At 46.3% G+C, this 20,104-nt stretch overlaps 1 protein-coding gene across 1 annotated transcript in view; it reads right to left on the bottom strand.

Annotated features, from left to right (window-relative positions):
* nav1a (neuron navigator 1a) overlaps positions 1-20,104 on the bottom strand; it is a 75,112-nt gene that overhangs the window by 47,190 nt on the left and 7,818 nt on the right. Inside the window, exons 2-4 of the mRNA XM_069660555.1 lie at positions 15,194-16,018; positions 2,709-2,811; positions 938-1,264 (exon numbers count right to left, since the gene is read on the bottom strand). Coding sequence (XP_069516656.1) covers positions 938-1,264; positions 2,709-2,811; positions 15,194-16,013 — 1,250 coding nt within the window. The 5' untranslated portion in view covers positions 16,014-16,018. The remainder of the gene's footprint in view (positions 1-937; positions 1,265-2,708; positions 2,812-15,193; positions 16,019-20,104) is intronic.

Raw genomic sequence — 20,104 nt, forward strand, 5'->3', positions numbered from 1 at the left:
TGCTCTCTCTCCTGACACGACTGATTCTTTTTACAAAGAGAAACGTTGTTCAAAAAGTCACAATATTTTTGGGTCATCCTGTTATTTTCAGCAATAAGACCCAGACAGACACCCAAACACATTCATATCTCTATTTGTAATGTGAATGGGATTATTCATCTCTAATCCATTTTAAAGCAGACGACCAATCTAGGTTAGAGACTCTCTTCCTGTTAAGTGCTCAGTCATTGATGCCACAGCCTCGGCCGTGCTGCAAAGACAGGTGTGTATATGTGATTTGAGACACAACACCTTAGAAGATAAAACAAACCGCTACACAACACAGCAAACTCCGATACACAAAGCAGAGAAAGTTCTCGTTTTGTTTCCCTGATTTGATCTCAGCTCCAATCTTTGTCATCCAAGGAATCCATGCCAAGCTTAAAACAACACTCTCTCCAACCTTCACAGCTTTGTCTGAGCCACCTTGGCGACGCAGAACGAGTCACCACTTTTCCAAAGTATCTGCATTCGAGCTCTGCCAGGGGGCTCCTGTGAGCCAGCGCTGCAAGGGGTCCTCCACATGGACGGCTGCTGGCAAAGCCGGCGGGCGCGCAGCTGAATTTGACAGGATGATCTCTGCGAGGGGGCTACACGATTGTGACATCATCCACGGCCTCTGCCAGAGGGCTGTTCTCTGACTCCGGCAGAGCCAGCTGCACCAGGGGGGCTACAGCTGCCAGTGTCATGGCAGACGCTATTAGAGGCTGATCAAGGCTTTGTTGTGATGCTAAACCGCTAGCCACAGGCCGGGCTGCAGCTGTGGGGTCGTAACTGTTGGCAGGTGGCAGGATTCACCTCTCAAGTAATGTTACGATCACTAATGAGACACAAGTGTACTGCTTCCTGCAGTGTCATGATGTCATAAAAACCAAAACATAAAACCAAAAACACGTACCCATTCCCCAGATCATCGATATCATCATCGTCCTCATCATCCTCCACTGGGCTCTTCCCGCCGAGGTTGCTGGTGCTGAGGTAATCTCCCTTGAGGAGGGCCGGATCTGATTCGTCCAGGGCTTCGATGAGGTGGATTCGAGAAGAGTGGCTAATCCGGATGGGAACTTCAGACTGCGTGTTCCCTGTGGACGGAGCGTCACCGGCCTGCAGACGGGGGCTGGCTTGACCGTGGCGCCATGACAAAGGAGAGGAACGGTTTGATAGACTGGAAATTGAGAAAGCAGCAGCTTCATCGCTGTCGTAGCACATGGTACCCTCCACGCAGCTATGGTAAGAAACACAGGATACATTTCAGTTTGAAAAACTCCACTTAAGGGGAACAGTTTGAACAGACAGGAAGTGAATGTCTGTCTTTCATTTTCTTATTTTTCTCAAAGAACTTCCTCCAACCTGCAGCCTCCTCGCTCAGATCACTGAATAAAGCTGTATTACTATTTTCAGGGGCTTAGGGTGTTTGTGTTTGCAGTATGTCATCCAACATATGCGCACATGTGTATGTAATGCCTGTGTGTCTTTATGTTTTTAAAACTGCCTTCATTTTCCTCCGAGCACTTTCCTTTTGAGCCTACAAGAATTAGCATCCCGTACGTCACATCACATCAAACGTTCCCCCGTGCTAAAGCAGCGCAGCACATCACTGCTTAGTGTCTGGGATGAGAATGACGAGCATTAGCATATTCAAAGTTACCGGCTCTCAAACTGTGTGTCAGTGCCTGCTACATTAACATTAATCTTGTCTGCAGGATACAGAATCATCCCCACAAAAACCATGAATGGAGGCATTTTCACATGAAATGCTAAACCGCTAACGTAAAACAGGCAGGAGAGACGAGGAGAGAGAGGATGAGAGAGAGGGAGCGACACATCTTATTAGGATGGATTTTCACAGGCGTTCTGCTTGTTATGCATACAGGATACATCAGGGGAAACATGTGCAAACAAAACTACTTGCTTGCTCACCGATCCATTTGTTGAATACACGCCAATTTCACCCTCTAAACGCTCCTTTTTCTAAGGAAGTATAACATCATGTTTGCACAGGAAAGTTCCCCAGCACAAGCCGCAGGACTCATCGCAGATTATGTCTTTGGGGACAGCGGGGGGAATGATTCAAGGTTATTGCGGTACAGTTAAAGTATGAATGGCAAAGAAAATGTATTCCAGCAGGTAACCATCTGCTGAGTTGCTCTTCATGTAGGGAGCTCCCACAGAGGGACTGAGAGAGGATGCATGGCAGGAGACGGACGGAGGGGAAGCTCTCAAGGACAAAACCTGAAGACTTACTGAAAGCAATCAACGACAGACAGGAAGCAGGGGAACTGAAAAGGACACACAGACGCTCACATGCACTCAATCATAGCATTATTGCACGTCTTGTTGTGCGTATGGATATGAGTCGTGAGTGTGCATCGACAGGGTCGGCTTTGAAGTCAGCTTTGAGCTAATCCTGCTTCAGTTCCGTATTAACCAGCGCGGAGGGAGAGCAGAACAGGCGGAGAATGACAGACTAATGGCTGCTGGTCTATCAGGAATACTGATATTGATCTGAGAGCCCACAGGCAGTTAGCCACCACACCCCGAAACACTGTTTGCAATGTCAATAAGAAGCTGCCCATCTCGACAACTGTTCTGTTTAGCTCTAACAATACCTCCTTTTTCTGTTGGTCTTTTTGTTTCTATGCAGTTTTCAATGTGTGCGAGTGACTGACCTGTGGCTGAGCTGCACCCCTCTCAGGCTGGTCATGGTTTCCTCCAGATTCTGTCGAAGGTCCAGGACATTTTGCACGGTCCTCTTCCTCTGGGACTCCGGGTCTGCAGGGGGGCAGACACACATGGATGCACACAGACATGAAGGGATATTTTTAGAGATACAGAAGAAGTGGACAACAAATACACTTACTACCTTTTCAAAGACATTACAACTATATATACTTACAAATACACATGGGGTTAATAAAAACAAATAAAGGACAAAAATAGCTAATATGAGTTAATTAATGAGGATCATTTTTTCGTCTAAATGAACCACCTGGACTGATAATCATTTGCACTACAGGTAAACATGTAATGTTCACTTATTCATAGCCTCAAACAGAAGTGGAAGAGGCCAAAATTATAATAAAAAGTCCCACAAGGACAAGACATGACAGAAGTAATAGTGGCAGAGTTTGAACATCTTGTTTTTCCAGATGGCAGTGAAGCAAACTAAATGAAATATGATGGCAGTCAGACATCAAAACAACAGAGCAGACCTTTCAGACCACAGAGGTCTCACCCTCTTTTCTCAGTCTGCCTGGATGGATCCCTCTTTCCCTCCTCTAAGCCACAATGCCCGCTCAATGCACTGTGCCCCTTTTGCCCCCCTCGCTCTCTCCACAGAGGAAAAAAAAATCAAAAGCCTTTCTAATTTAAAACCCACCAGGGGACATGTTGGCATTTGTCTCACCCCTTCCTAATATGATGTAATCTGCTCAGATTGGGCTTGATAGATTTATGCTGGGCCACCGCTAACGTTTGTGTGTTTGTGTTTGTGCATATTCAGACAGCTCCTCCAGGGGATTGGAAAACTGGATGCCATCAAACAGAGGCTCAAACGTCTAGTCATACAGACACCCTGTTTTCATGATTTCAATATACATGTATATATATATATATTTGCCCTTAGTTAAAGGACAGCTGAAGAGAGACAGGAAATATGGGGAGAACAGAGTGGGGGTTGATACGCAGCAGGAAGCCGAGGGCACGAGTCGAACCCGCGGCCGCTGCATCGACGACCGTAGCCTCTGCATATGGGGCACCTGCTCTACCCACTGGGCTTAACCAGCGCCTCATGATTTCAATATATTGTTTGAATTTAAAACACAGGGCGTTCTGTTCCCATTGTTGTGCTACATTCCCGGTTGCATGCTCACATAATAAAATCTGATCAGAGCTAATCTCACAAAGACAGTAAGCTAATCAGGCGACCGAACCTGCATGACACGACCTTAACCCTCGTGACCCTCTGGTCTGTATTTATGTGTGATGGGGGTCATGGTGATAAAAGAGTTATAGCAGTGAGATATGGGTTCAGTTCAATAGACCATTAGAAGCGGCCAGCTGGCTCCCACATGAGCACAGCAAGAGATTTACTATAACCAAAGGTACCGGGTAAGATGGACAAAAACAACTTTTGTTGAGTCTTTGTTGTCTAAAAAACACACTGTAGGGTTTGTGCTCACCTTAGCATGTTTCCACCAGATTTTTTAAAGATAGCATAGTTAGCATTGTCACTGTGAAACCATGTTAGCATGCTGCTAGCCCAGCTGAGCCGCACCGAGATGCTAGCACAGCTGTGGACACTTTGTCTTCTTGCGTAATCAAAATAATTCAAGCTTAACAAAACAGACACATACTGATCCCTCAGAGCAACATATGTCATATACTGGAGAAATGCACTAACATGTATGACGCTATAAACACACAACCCCCACATACACCCAAATCACAACCACCCCCACTATGGGTCAGTCCAGCTGGTTAGTGAGGAGGTGCAGGGGGAGGCCACTCGATTGACTAAGGAGGCAAATCATGAGCTGCCAGAGGTGTCAATCTCAACAACAGCTGCAGACTGAAAACTGTGCCCACACATACACTCGTGTATATGCACGGCGGTTACACACAGAGAAACACTTACGGCACACCAGACCTGATTTATAAAGCTGGATTGATTTCTCCTGAAGAGAATGGCCACACGGACAATTGATTAGGCCGCCCCGGGGACAGGCCGATCGGCGGAGAGATGATGGAATCATAGTGATCCGACCTTCTGCTGCTCCCACGCGATCACACAGTGCAAATGTTTTATTAAAAATATATGAGTATACAGAAATAGATCTACTTGGCTCTGCAGGAGAAGCTCACATGAAAGACAGTGATGCACGGTATGGAAATTCAAGCTTTCAAGAGCCACTTTTCAGCTTTTAAATGTTCAATTTTTGTATCCTGTTCAAACAAAGGTTTACAGGGAACAAAAGAATCCTTAAAATATGCAAACAAATACAAAGTCTGACACACACTCCGGCACTCAGACACTCACGCTGGCTTTAATTGAGCGTTTTTAATTACCTTAAACGCGAGCTTTGTTTAACATCAGCGTCAAATTGATTAGATACGGTCTGCGTGATTGTGCATGTGTGTATGTGTGTGTGCGTGTGAGTTTGTAAAAGACTTCCTGTCCTGCGTCTGCACTTGTCCTGGCGGGTCCCAGCTGGCATGGGGAGGGGGTGTATGGGTGACAGTGATGGGGGAATTAGGGATGCAAATATCCCCGTCAGCCCCGGCAGCTCCCCAGGGGTGCAGATGAATTACAGGGATCTACTTAAAACCGAGCGCATGCGTGTGTGTGTGTGTGTGCGTTTGGGACAGTGCGCTCCACCTGGCACATCTCAATGCACTTTTGATCACACACTCCAGCTCTGAAGAGGCCGTGAAACTAGCAGAGGAGCCTCTCATAATGGCCCACTCAGACTCTTGAAATGAGAGTCAGCAAGTTGGAGTGGGAGTGTTTTTGTAAGTGCATGCATGTACGGCATGTGCAGGACGACCTCTGCATCCTAATGCAAGTCAGACAAAAGTAAGAGACAGAAAGTTAAAAGAAGCTAAATAAATAAGAAATAAGAGGTGTGAAGTTTGGCATATTCTGCCTCGTACACCACAATAAGAGTACAGATGGTAGACAGGACAACATCAATATACAATGGCTGTAAAGAGATGCACTCTCCCTTTCTCTATCGTGTGTGTGGTCAAGTCACAGGCAGTTAAACAGAACTGCTGGCCTTTGAATTAGCACAAATGTTACGGAGCGTGTGTTTGAAGTCTTTGGACAACAAAGCCTAGGCAGATGTTGACTGCTCAAGACTGAACTCATGTCAAACGGAGACATATGAACGTCTAGAAATGCTTCTTATAATACTAACAAATTTTATATTTTTTGTCACATATAGATTGTGGAAATTTTAAATAGCCATAAATTCCTAATCTCAGGAGTGAATGGTTTGTTTGGGACTATTTTCAGCTGCGGATCAATCTCAGAACCGGCTTTAGTCTGACGACGATATAGCCTCTGGGGACAACGGCGAACATGTCGGGTGTGTCCGGTTTAGCAAACAGTTGGTGCTAAACGACTTCCAGCCAAGATTCCTTTTCCCTGCGCTGCATTGTTTACAGTCCAGTTAGCCACTAGAGAAGCGACCGTGTGTTTAGATCAAAAGTGAAGCATAACTTGCCTCTCCAGATGTAAGATAAATAAACGTGTAATTTCATGGTTCATTAAATGCCCCGGAGGAGCGCATGTTCGTGTTTGTGGTGAGTCTAAGTTTCACTGTGAATAGTAAGTTACACAGCAGCTTCACTCTGGCTAACTACTGCGGTATGAACCAGAAAAAGAAACAGCTTTCTCGTGATTTACTTTAATTAACAGGTCTTACCTTTGCCGAATTTACAACATCATGATGCAGATTAGCAAAAAACAAAAATGAAGCTTTGTCAGATCTGTCCTCGAGAAGGCAGATGGGATAATAACTGTCACGGCAGATTACGTTCCGCCTACTTTTGCTCTGCACACAAACTGTTTTTTCTTGCATGCGACTACAAGTGGACTACAACCAGAACACTTGCCGTACTAAAAATCCACATCCCTACAGATTCTATATTTTTATGTAGAATCTGTGAATAAAGATAAGCTGCAGATTCACATTCTTGATATATTTAGAGCGTCCATGAGTATTTTCAGCATCATATATTGGCTTGAATCTGAAGAAGAAGTGTGACTAAGTTAGTCCATAATAAAAGGAACATTTCCCAGTGCAACAGTGTGACTCATTTTATGTGTTTTTAATAGTCTTTGGTCAACAACAGACATCTGTGGCACAGAGAAATAAGCTCTATCAGGCATTTTCTGTGCAATAGAAGTCCTTTTTTGGACATGATCTTTTCTTGAGCATATTAAAAATATAAAATATTAGTGGCCTCTTCCCTTAAGAGTAGAGGAAGTAGAAAGTATGCTTCACGGATGTCCACTTGGTCGTCTCTTGGGGCGCTTGACTCTCCATTTGAAAGAAAATAATAACTCCCCACAGACACACTAATGGCTCTGTCCTTGCAGGAGTAGTAGCAGTTGTGTGTGTGTGTTTGTACGAGAGCATCACATCCTTCTCTGATGTGTGTTCATGCATCTGCCCCCACATGAATGTGTCTTTACAGCAAGAGCAGAATATGAATGAAGGTGTGAGTAATGGCCTCTGTTTCTATTCTTTCCTTTCTTCCCTCCGGAGTTCATCCGTCCCTGTCCTCTTCACGTGTGTGCACATATGTTAGTGTCACAGTATCCCTCCTCGGGCTACAGTACGCTTATCACATGATGCATGTGTGAGGTTGAGCGTCAGTGCTGCTGAATCTTTATAACAGTCACACACCTCTAAAGACAATCATTATAGCATTCCTGACTAGTGACAAACGCTCACACAAACAGGATGCTAGTAAACCTCAGTGGTTTTTGTTTAGAGTGTTTCATCAGCGCAGACAAAGGTAGAGCATCTAATTATCCAGATCTACACCTGTCACAGTGAGCATGGATAGTTATATGTATACTTTCTGTCTCCTGTCTTCACTCAGTCGAGCATCACAGCCCTCTGCTGACCTCAGACAGTTTGCAAAACAGGAAGCATTACAACATTCAGCCCATTCCTGCACATCTGGACCAGGCGGACGAACGCACGCTACGGCACCCAAATGTGCATCCACGCACTTGCACACACACACACACAAACACGTGCACCAAAGTTCATCCGCTTCACTAGGATGTCGCAACAGGATATTAGAGGCCTTGAAGATTATATCTGATATAAGACATGAATGGTGCATGAGCATGTCAGCACGCTATGTTGCATCTGTGTACCCCATTTTTAAGAAGTTGTGGGTCGAATGCAACAAATGCTACAGCATTAGGGGGATAAAATAGGAGGATAAAAGTGGCATTGCTCATGTGTGAGAAAGAGAAGATAATAAGAGACAGCAAATGGGGGTTTAGGGCAGATGTCATGACTGTGTTGAAATCCATTTAATATTTGGATCCCTAAAGCAAGAGCTGAGACCGAGAGGATGAGCAACACACTGACTGTCCTCGAAACATGCTGACAAAGAAAACAGATCCAGGATCCTCCGTGCAGCATTTAATACAGAGGTCAAACCTCAAACGTCTCTCTCTTATCCTCTCAGGCCAGATCTCCACACCCGCAAAGCCCGGCTCTGAACGTCGACCCAAACTCAAACACACACAATTAAACATGTTCTCCATATCTCCTTAACCACAGCCCTATCTGTTTAGAAGTCAGAGTGCTGTCTGCTTAGAGGGAAGATGAGGAGGCTTTTAATGATCTACTTTCTTAGAAAAGGAGCTTGATGCCTCGCTGAGGTAGCGCCACAATAACATGACTCCTCTAACCCTCCTGATTTGGCTTCAAAGCACAAGAGTGTGTGTAGGTGTGTTTTCCTCCGAGTCGAGCCGCACAGGAGGAGATTAAACCTGTGTGAGGTGCTTTAAGCGTAAAGAGATAAAGACAGGAACACATCACACATGAACAGTACAAAAAATATCATCTGAATACACTAAACTAGATGTTTTTGTGTGCGGTATCATAAAATATGCTATATCTCTTGTGCTTCCTGTGCATGCCTCAGAAGTTTGTCCTCAAATCTAACTGATCTAAATACTGACTGAGTCGCACACACACACAGCCACACACGCGCTAAATAAACCCAGCAACGAGCCAAGGCAGCCCATAATGTGTGGCAACGTTTGGGTGTATTTTTGTTCAAGAGGGTTGTTTCCTGTGGAACTGTATTTTACGATGTGCTTAAAGCCAGCTGCAGCTCGGCTCTCACATGTCACACAGACAGTCTGAGCTGTGTGTGTGCACCGTCGATAAAGTGATGGGTGAGGTGGTAGGAAACTGATGACAGCAGGGAAGCAAGAATCTCAACTTAAATCTACTTTTTGTTTGTAAACTGTCAGGAAAAAAGGATGAATAAAAGCAGAGGTGAAGGCTTTAAGCGGCTTATTTTAACCAGCCAACAGTCCAACAGATATGCCCAGTTAGTGACGCGTTTTCCATCACCCAGCAGTGGTTGCTCTGTCAGAGAGGGTAGGCGGAGCTAAGCGGCTGCTTTTCCAGTCTCTGCAAGTGTTGCGAGTAAACAGTAATCTACTATGGCTGAACAAACAAAGAAAAGATCGATGACTACAGATACAACTTCAAAAATATATCCAAAGAAAAAGAAACAAACTCGACGCTCAGATGAAGGAAAACAGTCTAAAAAGAAAAGCGACCGTCAGCGAGGAAAATCAAGAGTTACAACCGGAGCCGACCGTGGACGTTACACGTGTGACACTGTCTGGATATCTGGGAAGTGTGCTCCTGCAATTACTGTTTATCGGCATAGGTGCCGCCAAAAACTGAGAGCTTCGAGATGACATCTTTTATGGGGCGCAGGTTTAGCTCAGTTGGTAGAGTAGGCGCCCAATGTACAGAGGCTACATTCCTCGACGCACTGCAGATCAGTTGCTGCATGTCAGTCCTCCACTCTCTGCCTGCTTTGTTTCATTACAGGACATATGGGGCTGCAGGTTTTCTCTTTTCATTCATCCACTGATATTGGTTTAGTCGGCAGAATTGCAGCTGGACTGTGCTCAGCAACATTTCAACTTCCATGTGTGTTTTATTTGACAGTAATCAAATCTTTTTTTTTGTTGAACCAGATTTGTGTGTTTATGTGACTTGGTTGATAAAAGTACAAATATAAAAAAGATGGAGCCATTAAAAAGGTGAACCATGCTGTTTGTGAGGAAACATGCTGAGTATTTGTAGTGCAACAAATACGATCACAGGATGTCTGTTTCCAGGTAACGCCTCTGTTTGTCAATTGTTGTGCGTTCAACCAAAACCACAAGCTCTGCTTTAGCATTGCCAGGGGCGCAAGCTAACCACCACACTGTCATAAGACTCGGTCAGATGCACTTTTGGTTACTAAAATCTGCAGCTACCACGAGCAGACAGCTGCCTCACTAACAATGACACCTTTTATCTGAGACCTTTCATAACAGGAAAACACAAATAGAACAGAAATAGATGAACAATAAGCATTCCTCTTCAAAAGATGGCCTACATTACTCTGCTTCTGTCTTTCCCTCTGACGGAGAAAACAAAACACACAGGGATTAAGTGTATCATCATATATAGACTGCATTTTGTTTCACTTTGTTTGAAGCGTGCATACGCCATGTCTCTGTTATTACCTGGTTAAGATAAGGATAATAAATGACCCATAAATGTAACGTTATCTACATGAGAATGAATGCATTTTCAGAGGGGGCGCTGTGGTCTGTACCAATGTTCCCTCATTTGTCTTTATATCATCATGAGATGTAAGCTAAGCTTCTGCAGGGATGCTTTACTCAGTATCATTTTAAGGGCCTTTTTCCCGTGGCACTCATTGCAGATAAGCGTGAGTGCTCCAGTATCATCAATAAGCACTTAAATCTTTCAAACATCAATAAAAACATGTAAAAATACAGCCCTGCAGCTGTCACACTGATGGCTACAGAAATAACATCTAAATGATAGAACAGTGTAATAACTTCTTGTTTTTATTGCTAACAGCATCTGTGTTTGTGTGTTGCATAAGAGCTGATGAGACAAAACAGTGCAGAGAGTACTAATATGATTTAAGAGGATGGCAGGAAGCAGACAGCACTAATGCAATGGCTCCTGCATGAAGTCCTTAGAGACTGACCACACATCATTGGAAACACACACACACACAACAATGGAGGGAAAAAATGCATATTCATGCAGCATGCATGTGCACGGACATGCTTCCTGTCTATGAATCTCTGTCACACTGAAAAGACGTCCTCTGTCCTCCTCCTGAAACACTTGTACCAGAAATATCCTCCCTGCTGTCTGACTGGTGACAGAACACTGCTACCCGTCAACTCGCATCAGAGTTGAAAGATAGCAGGAGGAATAGAGGGAGAGAGAGAGGGGGAGAAGCGTTGGGATGCTTTATTCCTCACTTTCCTTGGGCGTTTGTGTTTATTCGGCTTGTCACCACCTCCTCGATCGGGAGGACGCCCGCCCCGAATCCTTCAATCAGCGGAGCCCGGGGTGGAACCGGCCGCACCCGCATCACATTAGAGACTCAGCACTGCCTTCACAAAGGAGGGCCTGAGCATGAAAAATACCCCGTCACAGCCAAAAAGGATGAATGCAGCGGATATAGACAGGAGTAGATATCTGTGACACACATTCAGTGTGTGTGTGTGTGTGTGTGTGTGAGCTTTGGACATTTAAAGCTGCAGCGCTTTGTTGTTATTTCCTGCAGCGCTGTTAAGTTCTCTTGAAAAGGATTGTGTATGTGTTCGCCCGCGTGTGTGTGTATGTCGTCTTTTTAGGCTTTGTCGATTTCTCTGTAGGGTTTATTGTTCCACAGACAGCTGACAAGGATGCAAGAGTAACAGCCACACAAACATGCCCACGCGCACACAGCACAATGTCACGCTAAAATAACAAGCGCGCTGGTAGTCAGGGCTACTTTTATAAGCACTCATGTGTCAATGAGTTGCATTTAGCTTGTCACATGTAAGTCACACAGTGCCCCGATTTCTACTATCAGCTGAGCCGACACCAAAACCATCTCCAATCTTCTAACCTAAATCTATTTTCTCTATCTGAGCCTTTAGGGAGTAAAATTCCCCCAAATCTCCCTCCTGACAGATGTCCTCTGGGCTTTAATCTGCAATTCATTTTAGTCTCGATGGCTGGCCTTTTCCAGGGTGATAGATCCGTGATTAGTGGAATGGAGGCTGAGTCTTCTCTATCTTCATGAAAGGCCCTAATCCCAATGCTTGCTTGTCTTTACTCTGGATCCCCTCTAAACCGAGCCTGCCCCCATGCTGGGAAAGGGCCAAGCCTACCCTCTCACATACACCTCATTATGGGTGCTGGAAGGGGACCGTGAGGTGTCATTAGTGGCACACATCTGAGGTTCACTGCTTTAGATTAGCCTGGCAGCCCTATGCAGGAGCTGCTTTACAAGGTGCCTTTTCAGGTCGACTCATTTTATAGGCAGAATTTACAGACATTTTCTACTTCTGCGTCCAACCTGGATGCTAATGGTATTAACAAGATAGAGTATAAAACATGCTGCGAGGCCGCGAGTCCAAAGCTGCTGCCTGTGGACACACAAGTAATTCTCTAGATCCAATTAAGAGAAAGCTCTTAATCACTCAGTGGTAAAACAAGTACGTGCGATTACAGATAAACAGATAATACTGACACTAATCCTAAATCACCTCGCAAGATAAACATAAAGTAAAATACGGCGTAATCTTGAAATATCCTGGATTGCGTCTTTCTTTTTCTTGGCTTCTTTGAGTGTGTGTGGGTGGGCGGTTATCCATTCTAAGTGCATGGCTGGTGGTCTTGGGTTATACACTCTAATCTCAAAAGGACAGTGTCACAGTGCATGATGCTGGATGTCACGCAACAAGACATGTTCAAGATACATGCACAGGATATTAAAGGGTCAGTTCGCCGATTTTCAACCTCAGTCCTATCTTGCTATTATGGGGAGCTTATGACATTATGGTAGAAAAAGAATGCAATTTCGCTCTGTGCGCTTCTCCAATGGGAGCTTGCTTCCTCAAGGGTTACAAGTTCCTCAATCTAGGACGCCCGCCTCCGATGTCATGTCTCGCTCAAAATCGTCAGGTTTGAAATGTAGACTGCATTCTTCACACGATCCACCGGTATATTCTCGCCGTATTTCGGATTCTGTACCGCTCTGAAACACTGCCTGCAGCGATCAATGTCCTTGACTGGAAAACGGTAGTATTTCACTCCAGCGTCTCTCGCTGGGCCTTTCATTTCAGAGGTAGGGGCGCAATGCACCCTGGGAGTTGTAGGAATGAAGAATGGGCAAAACCACAAGCTGCTTGTACAACTTTCTGCACAGCTTTGGCGCCAATTTCAAATATTATTGCTTCTATCGATTACAGAGAACACCAGCTTTGACTGACAGGATACAATGAAATGTCGCGTCTTGTGTGTATGTAGGACGCGGATGAGGAGGCGGTGGGACTGTATATGGGAGGAGGAGGAGTGGATCACTGGGAATGATCCATTGAACAGCCATAATCTATCTTCCTATGACAGAGCGCACGGAGCAGAAACCAATTAGCCGCGCGTCCCATCGGAAATGGGGAAGCAGATACGATAAAAGATGAGCCCACAGCCGCAAGCTGCAGGGCAAGTTACAATTAACCTCTTCCTAACACACACAAACGCACACACATGTAAGAGTGTGGTATACTGAAAGAACTATCCTACACCTGCTGTTGTGTCTGGCAGGATGTGCTAGACTTGAATGACCCAAACAAACACCTGGTCACTTGGGATGATGGGTAAGAAATGTAGGTCAGCGGCTCTTATAATTTTTTAATCCAGTGTTTTGATTCCTCCCTCTACTTTCACTTCCTCTCTGTTTTTCCATCCTCATATCCCTCCTCCCTACCTGGCTGCCTGCCGTAGGTGTGGCCAGCAACATCACAACCAGGAGTGAAACAAGGAACAAGGTCACACACAGATACACACCACATCCACACACACAAGGTCAGAGAAGCTGTGATTTTAGGCCGTGCTGCAGGAGGCGAGTGTGCGAGGAGAGACAGAGGAAATGAAGGAGAGAGAGGAAGAAGACAGAGAGAGGTTTGATGGACGGAAAATGATTTCCTCGCATCAAGCCGAGATATAACGACCCGCTGCACTGTTCTCTTCCTCCATCGCCCTCGCTCTCTGATGCTATCTGCTCCTGCCGAGAGGGCGGGATGGAAAGAGAATGAATGATAGCTGGAGAGAGGAAAACACAGACGTGCAGGGAGCGCGTGTGTTATCATGAATAATGGAGTTTAGGTGCAGTTAGGGACCCCGGTTTGACCTATTAGTCACAAACTCTGTCATCATTCTTAAACACAGCCACATCAGCTGAAACGTATGACACACTGTGTGTCCCATCAACAATGTGTGAGTGTGTATTCATGTATTCAGTGTGTATACACACATCCGTGTTTCCGCTAACTACCTGCCCATGCCACCACCCCCTCAGATTCCCCTCTCTCCTCCTACACGTTGCCCCCAGTAACAGGGCGAAGAGGGGGAGGGAGGGGGGTAGCGGTGGTGGTGGTGGCGGAGGGGTGGATGGTGACCATCTGTCAGTGGCCCGGAGATCAATGGAGCTGGAGGGGGAAGAGGGGAGGACGGGGGTGAGGGAGTGGTGCAAGGCTAAATATGTGGCCCACTGTGACCGGAGCCTGACTCAATATGCCGCCGTTTTATTTACCGACTGAAAACACACACCCCACGAGTCCCCACTCACACGGCCTTTATTAACGAATGGCTGATTTTCGGTGCGAGCCAGAAGATGCTGAGGCTGCGGTATCAGCACTCTTAGCTACCCCATATATACTGTAGTTTCAGGACAGGCTTTAATTGTAATATACGCTACTGCGCTTACAGGGTTGTAGAGTTAGAGACAAAAGAATGTGAGACAGAGAGAAAAAGGAGGTGATATTCAATAGGTTAACATATATCTAGCTCACTGTGGTAGTGGGTCAGATGGCTGTGGGACAAAACACTCGCAGTGCTAGCAAATGAAGCGACAACAAAACAATGTCAGCCCCTCTGGAACTGCTTATTCAGCTGCTTCACGGGAGCACGCACTGATAGTAAACATCCGCACACACATTTTCACAGACACATACATCAATTCTGCAGATATAAATGGAGCACATTTTAATGCTACAGTGATGTAAACAAAGGGAATTGGCAGCTACAGAGCGAGGGCTCGCAGCGGCGTGTAGTGAAAAAACACACTGACATTATGCTCTGCTGCTGCAATAGAGCCTCATTTAAAATTCACTGTTGATGCCGGAGCTACAAGCGCGAGCAGGGGCGAGCGGTTTGGGTGTGGAGAGGAGAGAGGATGTTTATGTGATTCGATGTCAGCTGAATCGATGAGTTGCTGATGTTACCTTATTGATGCACAGTAGTTATAGCATGTCCTAATTGATGTCGGTGTGTTAGATTAGCAGACTCACCGAGCATTTGGCTGAAGAGAAGCTGCTCCAGGTCTCCCAAAACCGTCACCACTAACTCTGGGTCCACCTTCAGAAAGCTCTTATCATCTTCTCCCTCTACACCCTTCTTCTCTTTCTTCTCCTCTGTAGACAGAGCTGCAGGTCTCCCCTTCTCCCCTAGCTTCTTGCCGTTAGTCCCATTAGTCCCAGCTCCATTGGAGTTAGCCTTAGTTGGGTGGTCTGCGTGGTCTGCGTCTGTACTCTGGGCTGCCTCGGGGGCCTTGCTGATGGGCTTGACCTCAGCGTAAGGTCCCCGTGGTTTACCAGGGGCAGGGATTCGACTCGGTTTGCCTATGTTAGAAGTCACGGACGGTGAGCAGAATGGTTTGGGCTTCCCCTGGAAAAGGGACTGTTCTGACTTGGACAGAGTCCTGGAAAGTGGTGGTTTCCCACCTCCAGCATGAACTGTCTTAGTCTGGCCTGGCTTGATGGAGCCAGCGCCAGGCCGGCTCGTATCATCATTCCAGCGCGGGGATTGATAAAGGTGCAGTTTCTTCTCAGCATCAGTGAGCACAGACAGGTTGGTAAGTGATCGCTGCTTGCGGAGCCCGGACGGATTGGGGACTGGGATGGGGATAGATCCAGAGGAAGGACGGTAGACCTTGAGCTCTGACCCGGAGGGACGTGAGGGTCCCTGGGGCAGAGCGGATGGCTTGGTCGAGGGCTTCCTTGAGGCCATGGCCTGGGCTGGAGTTTCCTGGCAGGAGACAGCAGCAGACCTCAGGTCCAGCTCTCTTGGCTTAGCCGTCATGCTAATGTTAGCCACATTAGCCTCCAGCATCCCTCCTGCAGAGAGCCAAGCAACAGCATCAGTGACACACTCTGAAACACACACAAGCAGGCAGAAAGAAACGGAGGGAGGAAAGGGGAGAAAGAAAGGTGTGAAAACGGCAACACTGACTCCCTCTCTGTCTCCCCTTTGGGTCCAGGCTGAGGCTGAGACTCCCCACTGTGAGAGCCAGCGGGTTCACCTCTGTGTTTAAAATGACGAGTGGGTTAGTAGAGTAGCAGAGGCAGTCACCCTTACTCACTTCTGGCAATCCATGGATCTGCAGATCTGTGTCCAGCACCTTAATCCACTTCCTCACAGTGTGTCTGCGGCTCCATGTACCACAATAGCGCTGCTAGAATAAAAAAACAGCAGCCTCTCTGACCAGCGTCTTTCTCTGTCTCCCTCGCTGCCTCTCTCTCCCGCTCTGTATTCCCTCCTGCTCGCCAGGCTAGCAGCAGCCGACTGACAGGAGAAACAGTCGCAACAGCAGCAGCAGCAGCAGCAACATCCTCCCCCCGCCTCCTCCTCCTCTTTCTCTCCTCCCTCTACCTCTCCCTCACTCGCTGGTTTGCTCACTCAACCCCCGCTGGCTCATTCACCCTCCCTCTCCTTCTTCCTCTTCTACCCTTCCCTCCTTTCTTGTTGTCTCTCGCTCTCTCTCCTCCCACTGGCTGATTCACCCGCCGATCCTCTCCCTTTCTCTCCCTCTCTCTCTCTCCCTCTCAAACACACAGCGCAGATGCTGTGTTATGCTGCGCACCAGTGAAGAAGAACGAAAAGAAAAGAAAGACAGAGAGAAATTTATATTGACTTCAGCTGCATGTGATTCAAATGATCCTAGATGCCAAATACTGCAGCCAGAATAAAAGACCCCCTGCACACACACATGCACATCCAATCACTCATAATCACATTAGCTGCTCAATTCGTCCATTCACATTCAGATTTTCTTATGTGCCCTAATCACGAGAGGCCCACCCATGATTAAGCTGCTTCAAATTATCTGGAAACAGCCGTGACGGCAGGATCAGCTTAGGAGAGGAGAACAGGACACACATTTATCAGTCCCTAATACACAGTGGGAGAGGTCAGGCGCTAATTATGGTTCAATTAGCAGCCAACAGACCTCAAATGATCATCACACCCCCTCCCACCTGCCCCATGTTACCTCTGAACTCATGCCCATTGCTCTATTCTCATTTCTTACAGTATGTCGCCCATCCCCCGTTTCAGTTAACACAGAAGCACATGCTGTTAAATTTGTAGGGTATAGATTCATCACAGTCCACTATAACGATACCTGAGTGGTTTAAAACAAGCACCAGGTGCATGTGTGGGTTTGTGAATGAGTACCGGTGTCTATATTTGTGTCTATCCTCCCCTGCATGCGTATGAGTGTGTGCGCGTGGGTCCGTCTCTGCGAGTGTGTCACATCGATGAGACAGTCTCGGAGAAGGCGAAGCTCCAATCCAGGGAGTCGGTTCGCTCTGGCACGTTTAACTACGCCAACTCATCGCTGTAGGTCCCATCTTAATCAAGAGGACTAACTCAAGAGTCTTCTTCACTCTCACTATGATTCCCAACTTCATCATGTTTTGTGTGAGCTGCTTCCTTTGCTGCGAATACCTACAAAATCGATGAGTAGTTCCTCGTAACAAAGAGAGCTGGATGAAGATCCGATAAGTGAGGAGCATTAACAGAGATAGAGAAACTCATCCGTCTTTATTTCCATTAGAGGTAATCATGATGACAGCGCATAAACTGAACTTTTAGTCCATCATAGCTCATCAACGATCCATTAAGCTGTTTGCATCTGTTTTTGTGTATTAATGCACCCATACAGGTAGCTTAACCGGTGGAGTCAGTGTTTATGCCCTGGGTGTATTACCGTTAGAGCACTTCACTTTCTCTTGTATGCGAGCAGCAGTGCCTGCAGCCATGATGTTATCACGTCCCAAACTGTTAGTATTAAACAAGCAGGCTGTTGGGCTAATGCCCATGTTCCGTTACATTTGCATAAATTGGTTGACACTCAACCAGAAGGAAAACAAGCTGCGTCCTGTTTGCTCAAACTGCAAATTCAGTATAAAAACTGCTACTTTTTGAATAGAAGCAAAAATGTCTCAAACTTAAAGGGCCAGTTTGCTGATTTTCAACCTCAGTGCTATCATGCTATTATGGGGAGCTAATGCCATTATGGTAGGTAAAAAATGCTATTTCGCTCTGTGCCTTTGGAGGACGCTATGGAGCCCTGGAAAACCTCCACCAGACTACGTAAAATGTGTCAGCTGGCGGAGGCCACGGAGCTTGCTAAACTACACTTCGGCTTCGACCTGACGATCCACCGGTATATTCTCGTCGTATTTCGGATTCTGTACCGCTCTGAGCCATTGCTTGCAGCGATCAATGTCCTTGACTGGAAAACGGTAGTATTTCTCTCCAGTGTCTCTCGCTGGGCCGTTCCTTTCAGAGGGAGGGGAGCAATGCACGCTGGGTGTTGTAGGAATGTAGAATGGGCGAAACCACAAGCTGTTTGTACAACTTTCTCCACAGCTATGGCACCAATTTCAAATATTATTGCTTCTATCGATCACAGAGAACACCAGCTTTGACTGACAGTGGCTTTTTCCAGTGGCCAATTGCTCCTTTAACACAAAAATGCTAACAACACACATTAAGGTTTAAACTTTCCAACAGGCTAACATCTATCCGGCCTTGAATGAGAGCGTGTGTAATACAGGAGCAGACAGAATCACATACAGAGGCTGTTATATTGTGAAAAGGCCAAAGCCATTAATTAGACGCAGCTCGCTTTAATAAAGGGCCAATGTTGAGGTGGTTATGCCACACTGAGGCCAGAGCTGTGTGGTGACAGTTATAGGGGGGCTCTGGGGGCCGGTAGCAGGCCAGTAGGGGGGTAAGAGGTGTAATTTAAGGCTAATAGGTGCTGTACGTCAGCTCTTATATCTCCCTGATGAGGGATTAAGGTAAGTTAAACGAGAGTGACCACGTACAAGGCAGGTCTCTGTTGTGCGCAGATGCACGTGGGGCGAAGACACGCGTCAGTGCTCTTGAAAGAACGTACACACACACACACAGGTGAGGTGTGTGTTGCCGGCACACAGCTACTTGTTTGTTCGGGTACTCGTCTCTCTGGCTCCACAGGCTAATCACTTTAATATATGGCTGATGTAAACATATAATCTTACTCTCTTCTGCTAAGTCCCTCTCTCTCTACACACACACACACACACACACAGCATGCTGTTTGTGCGGGGTGTCTGACTGACCTGAGCAATCTGGCCTGACATCAGAGAAGCTGGCAGTTTCAGTGTGATGAGTGCCAGTGCTCAGTATTAGCCTACACATTCATAACACACTCAGTAAGTCATAGAGGTGTGTGTGTGCGCGCAAGTGGCTGACCACAGTTGCTAGAGCAGAAATGTTGCTACGATGACGAGGAAACAGCTCCATATACGCATACTTTTAATTCAGGGTAAGTGCAGGTAAGAAAGACAGGCGGACAGAGATACAGGACTGAAAGACAGGATTGAAAATAGAAAGAGAGAGAGGGATAGACGGGTGGAAAGAGGCAGCTGGTGTCTGTACTTTGCATGAGTATATTTGCCCTAGCATCTCTAAACAGTTAGGAACAGATTCGGCACTATATTTCCACAGAGCAGTCATGTGAAGTAGCCAGTAGACACACACACACACACACACACACACACAGACGCTGTGTGGAGCATTATATGCATGTTTACAAGGTTACACAAGGTCTCTGGCTTTGAAAGGAAAAGTACTGCGAGAGCCGAGGAAAACACTTCTGCTTTGGATGCTGCCGACTGTATCAGATCTCCTCTAACTTAAAGAGGAACGGATCCAATTCGACAAAGCAGATGGTGCGCGTTCTCACTTTCACCCACTCCCTCCTGGTTCCTCTTGTTTTGCCTTTTTGTTTCGAAGTAAAAAAAAAAAGTTGTGCTAAAGATGAGACGAGAGGAAGTGAGAAGAAAATGACGAGTGTGACTGATGATACAAGATGCGATCGAGTCAGAACAAGGAACAGCAGACTCCGTGACAAAGGCCTTCTGGATGCT

The sequence above is a fragment of the Semicossyphus pulcher genome, unplaced genomic scaffold (assembly GCF_022749685.1).
Source record: "Semicossyphus pulcher isolate SPU_LCO1_2020_fin unplaced genomic scaffold, fSemPul1.0.p SCAF_13, whole genome shotgun sequence".
Classification (NCBI taxonomy): domain Eukaryota; kingdom Metazoa; phylum Chordata; class Actinopteri; order Labriformes; family Labridae; genus Semicossyphus; species Semicossyphus pulcher.